We start from the raw sequence: 6,070 nt of genomic DNA on the forward strand, positions 1-6,070 counted from the left end.
CATGACACACTCTCTCATATAATATTTTACAACATGTACATGTATTATAACGTAAGAGTATATATTTGAAAAATAAATTAATTTTTTTCTACATTCATGATTAAAATTTCAATTTAAAAAAACCAACAGAGATATTTCATTTGATTCTACTTAAATAATTCCTTCTTTTTTGTTAAATTTTTGTTGTTATACAAATATAAGGGCAAATCCATAGTTGAACATCTGGATGTGACCCAATAGTAGTATAGACTTGATATATAGTAGGTGATCCAAGAGACCTTGAATAAACTCTGACCAAATCATAATTTGGGTCGGAAAAAATTCAACCCTAAAAATCGGTTGGTAAGATGATGATTGCACTTATTTATAAAGTTTCTTCCATTCAATCTAACAATACTTACAACTCTTGCATAAAAAAGAAGCTGAAGAGGAATCAAGTCCATATATATAACCTCCAGAAGTGTCATGTTTTTTTTTTCCTTCTACAATAATAAAATTACTATGCATTAAATTTGTTAGCTATTTGTATAAATATAGAAAAAATACTTTTATTTTATTGCTTTTAAAAATAAAGTAATTGAACAGGATGTATAGGAATATTTCCAAGTGCAAATATCGTTATTCTGTCACTTCTAAGGGGTGGATCTCTGTTTGTCTTAGATTCCAATATTCCAATATAGGTTGCTAAAAAGGATATTTTATCTAAAGGGAAATTGGAGGCAAATGAAGCATTCCCTAAAACTAATAGCAAAAGAAAATTGAACCCTTTACCATAATTAAAATATCGAATATGCTTTTGGTGCACAAATTGTCCTTTTTGTTTATTTGTCCTGTTGTTTCCCCTTTCCTATTTTTCAATTGAATTGACAAAGTAATAATATGTCACATTTTTTTAATTTATTCATTTTTACTCATTTTTCTTGCATTGTTTCCACTTGCAGAAGAAGCGTAAGAGGATTGCCCAATGCTCAATCTTCGGTCACTATAAATCGTGAAAATTCTCAGCAGGTTAATTATATACTAACTAGGCTTTTTAAACAGAAATGCTTAAAGTTATGAAATTTTTAACTGAATAATAGTGAAGAAATATTTTGCTTGGTTATTTTTAATTATATTAATGTGGTTGCATTGTAAATCTTTATATTGCTGGAAAAAATCCAACGGACATGATCGCAATCGCAATTGCAATGTCATTGTAGAAACCTTTAAATTTGTTACATTGCAGCCACAGTTGTGATTTCGAACTCTGATTCAAAAAAAGATAGGTCATTCAACAAAATTATTCAAAAGAAGATTGAAATGAAAAAAAAAATATTATTCAGATTTTCTTAATGATTTTCAGGTGGTGATTAGCAATGGCATCTTTTCCATTACTTTGGCAAATCCTGGGGGGTATGTCTTAGGAATATCATATTCTGGAATGGAAAATGTACTTGAAGCTGGAAATAAAGATGATGATAGAGGGTACCTATTTCTTATTAAATAAATTCTATTCAATTTTGGACTTAATTTCCACAAGCTTATATTCAGTAACATATATGACACAAAAATAAGATCAGTTGACATAATTATGCTTTGTTATGATTAATAGGTACTTTGATGTGGTTTTTGGCAAAACATTTCAAAGGTATAATGATATAATTTAATTGTTTAACATGTTGTTCTATTGATAATTTGATACACTTATGATGTTTGAAATTTATAACAAACTTAAGAGAAGAGACTAATTTATAATTGAAATTACCATTGCAGAGTCCATGGGACAAGTTTCTCAGTCGTAACACAGAACGAGAATATAGTGGAGGTTTCATTTTTAAGGGCATGGAGTTCTTCTATGGGTGACTCAAGTGTCCCTATAAACATAGACCAAAGGTGAAATCCTAGTCCCAATTATTTGGCACAGTTTGTGAAAATTAGTTATGAACATGTTTCTTGGTTTCGATGATTGACACTCTGCGATTTGGATGATTAATAATTCTTTGTTTGAATAAATATATTTTTATAGGTATATTGTGAGAAAAGGCGATTCTGGATTTTACACTTACGTGATATTTGAACGACCAAAAGGATTTCCTGCTATTAAAGTTGGTCAAATAAGGACTGTTTTTAAACCCAAGGAAGCCAGGTAACTAACTATCAAAAATAGTGTTTCAATGAAGAAAAAAATTCTTTTTATTTTTTAAAACCAAATATTGGCTCTTGTTACAATATATTCTTAACTAATGAAGAACCAATGATGCATGCAGCTTCAACTATATGGCAATATCAGATATTAGGCAAAGAAGAATGGCATCAACGAAAGATAGAGATGACGGTCAAAAATTGGCGTATCCTGAAGCTGTTCTCTTAACACATCCATCTAATCCTCAATTTAAGGGAGAGGTAACTAAATAAATAGGTTTATGCTTTTTTTTTGGTGCCATTTCCACTCAATTTGGTGCTATTAATAGGTTTATATTATTAGTACATGGTTGTAAATTCAATTTTAAAAAACATGCAAATAAATTTATGAATGGTTTATGTTGCACTTAGGTGGATGACAAATATCAATACTCCATGGAGAACCAGGACAACCAAGTTAATGGATGGATTACAGCAGATTCTGAAAAACCCGTGGGTTTTTGGATCATAACACCGAGTAATGAGTTCCGCAATGGTGGACCCGTTAAGCAAGATCTCACATCTCATGTTGGCCCAACTTGCCTCTCTGTAAGTTCAACACATCAAAGATGGGTCTAAACAGACGCACTTAATTTAAACTGTTACATATCGTCCGTTTAGTTCTGGTTTTTCATGTTTCCAATTTCACTGATAAAATAAAACTTAGAGAATGTATTATAAATGTTTTTCAAAATGCAATTATGTGTGTGTAGATGTTTGTAAGCTCCCACTATGCTGGCAAAGACGTAGCCATCCAATTCGAAGAAGGAGAGACTTATAAAAAGGTTTTTGGGCCTATCTTTGTTTACTTGAATTCTGCTTCAAGTAAAGATCAATTTAAATCTCTATGGACAGATGCTAAACAAAAGGTCAATATTTCTCTTACAATCATCCATGATTTATTTATTTACTCCCATTTATTAGTATGCAATGACACATACTTAATTGTTCTTCTTTGATTAAACAGCTATCGACTGAACTCAAAAGTTGGCCTTATAATTTTATTCAATCAAAAGATTTCATTCCACCTAATCAACGTGGAACCCTAACCGGACATTTTCAAGTCCAAGACGGGTATACATTAACGAATTTTGTTTCTACAGAGTGAACACTATATATATACTCTCGATGCGAGCTGAATTTCTTTCTTTACCATATTCATTAGGGGGGGCAAATCTCAAAATGCTAAGAATGCATACATTGGTCTAGCTTGGCCTGGGGATGCAGGATCATGGCAGAGAGAAAGCAAGGTAAATTTGAAGTTTGATTTAAACTTTGAAGAAATATTTATATGTATGTAACTAAAAAAGTTTTGAATTATATACAAATTCACAGGGCTATCAATTTTGGACTAGAGCAGACCAAAATGGAAACTTTGTTATAAAAAATATTGTACCTGGGTCATACAACTTGTTTGCATGGGTTCCTGGCTATATTGGAGATTACAAATATAATTCTCCAATTACAATTAAACCAGGTAAAGTTTGCAAATAAATTTCCAATAATCAAAATAATATCACATCGTCACCGAAAAATTATTACTAGTGACGTAATTAGTTAATAAGTTAGTAAGTAACTAATACCAAACTATTAACTAAACAGTTAGTTAATAGTTTGTTGTAATTAGTTGGTTATTAATTTACAAACTAATTGCGTCTCTAAAAGTCAGGAAATTATATTGTGACTATGTTTTTTGTTTTTACTCAAAGTAATTATAATTATATTGCATTAGACAATGACTTTGTAACAATGTGTATATATGTAGGAAGCACCATCAACTTGAATTCACTCGTATATAATCCTCCAAGAAATGGCCCAACTGTTTGGGAAATTGGCATTCCAGATCGCTCAGCTGGAGAATTTTTTGTACCAAAGCCTTACGCTAACCTCGTGAACAGATTATTCACAAATAACATCCCAGACCAGTTAGTCTCTAAACCATAATTAAATAATTGACGCGCTTGCCAAAAATATTTGATGCGAGCATCTACTACCTTTGTCCTTAATTATAAGCGCAAAAGAGTCGTTATATGAAGGAGGGACAAAGGTTGTATTAATCTTTAAAATTCAGTTTCCACTAACTCGAATGAAATATATATTCTATGATAGGTTTAGGCAATATGGTCTATGGAGCCGTTACAGTGAATTATATCCAACTCAGGATCTTGTTTACACAGTTGGTGTTAGTGACTATCGAAAGGATTGGTTTTATGCTCATGTTCCAAGGTAATTAATTTTCTTTTTATTTGTTATAAATGTCTTGTGTAAGTGCCATTTTTTGGTCTAAACTTCAATTATATATGCAGGAGCACAGGAAATAATAAATTTCAAGCAACCACATGGAAGATTATATTTGAACATGGTGCTGTAATAAGTGGAAACTACACATTACAACTTGCCCTAGCAAGTGCCTCTAATGCTGAAGTGCAGGTACATTAAATATGTTTTATTCAATACAATATCTAACCCTAAATATATTTTCAGTCCTTTAAAATATTATCTTGTTATCTTTGTTTTTGAAAATGATCACGCGCAATTGATTCCTTTCTAAGATGCTTGTTAGTCGTGTATCTCTATGCGGCGAACATAGTCGAGTGCTATGTATGCCACAGAGAGTTTTATCAATAAAGAATACACCGATGTAAGTTAATCTATATTCTCAATATTAATATTAACTTGCAATTTTTGGATGATGTATGATCAGGTTTGGTTCAATAACATGAATGCCAATCCTCCCTACTTCACAACAAAGAGAATAGGAGATGATAATGCCATACCAAGGCATGGAATCCATGGATTATATTGGTTGTTTACCATAGAAGTACCAAGTGTTCATTTGGTAAAAGGAAAAAATACAGTATTTTTGAGACAATCAAGATATGACTCATTTTGGCAAGGAGTTCTATATGATTATATCCGCTTAGAAAGTCCTTCAACTACCAAGTTGAAACCGTGATTCTTGCAGTTTTGAAGGAAGATTTATAAGTATGACCGCTTGCCTAGGAATAAATTATCTTCTCATATTTAATTTATGGAATAATTTGCTATAGAAAGCATAGATTTTAGGAAAAAAATAAAGCTGGTCGTTGTATATAATGAAAATTCCATAATTAGTTGTATTGTGTACATATATGTATTATGGAAATAATAAAATTGATGTTTTTAGATTTGTGCTTATATTTCCTTATGTTGTTATCAATTGCAGCAAAGTTGTTAATATTAATATTGTTGCAATAAAAAAATCGTTAATATTGTGAGTTAACTTGTGAAATCGTACAGTTGCATGAGTATATGTATCAATTTTGAGTTGATCTCGTTGTAAACTTGAATTTCAATAAAAATGAAAAGAAACAGAGTTAGGTCGGATGGGCTCGTAGTGAATTTGGCAAATTCGGGTAGATTTGTACAAAAAATTTATCATAAATTTTTATCTTTATTTTTACATTCGGTTCTTCTTCTGTTATTTCAATTTTGTTCATGTCGATTTTTGTTATTGAGTTGAAAATTTGAATTATTGGTGCATTTATTGCATTCAGTCTACAGGTATATATGTCATATATAAGTTTGTACGAGTCGAACTTATGAATCGATTTCAGACAAAACAAGTTTATTTAAATTAAAATCACATGAATCCATTAACAGAAAGTTTCATTAAATCCAAAGCATCTCAGAACTTTCAATAAAAATGACCACTCCAATGTATCAAAAGCTTTGGTGATATCAATTTTGAGAGCAAGATTGCCCCCAAAGGTTTTGTTGTGAAGTAAGTTAGCGGCTTGATGCAGTGCAAAGACAGTCTTTTATGTTTCTCTCATGAATGAAGCCCATATGCTCTTGAGAAATAACAGAAGGAATAATTGAAGCAAGCCTATCTGCTAGAATCTTGGTAATTATTTTAAACTTGAAATTA

General features: G+C 31.0%; 1 protein-coding gene across 1 annotated transcript; it reads left to right on the top strand.

Moving 5' to 3' along the window:
- Positions 1-1,015: 1,015 nt before the first annotated feature.
- Positions 1,016-5,337, top strand: LOC146920836 (uncharacterized). The gene is made up of 14 exons (XM_085714277.1): positions 1,016-1,464; positions 1,592-1,627; positions 1,753-1,872; positions 2,006-2,125; positions 2,247-2,382; positions 2,533-2,709; positions 2,874-3,029; positions 3,128-3,234; positions 3,326-3,410; positions 3,496-3,637; positions 3,926-4,085; positions 4,270-4,386; positions 4,467-4,590; positions 4,865-5,337. The coding sequence occupies exons 1-14, from the start codon at positions 1,421-1,423 to the stop codon at positions 5,114-5,116; spliced, it is 1,776 nt and encodes a 591-aa protein (XP_085570403.1). The 5' UTR covers positions 1,016-1,420; the 3' UTR covers positions 5,117-5,337.
- Positions 5,338-6,070: the final 733 nt, after the last annotated feature.

This window comes from Medicago sativa, chromosome 5, assembly GCF_051527215.1.
Source record: "Medicago sativa cultivar Bolivia chromosome 5, Bolivia_mono, whole genome shotgun sequence".
Classification (NCBI taxonomy): domain Eukaryota; kingdom Viridiplantae; phylum Streptophyta; class Magnoliopsida; order Fabales; family Fabaceae; genus Medicago; species Medicago sativa.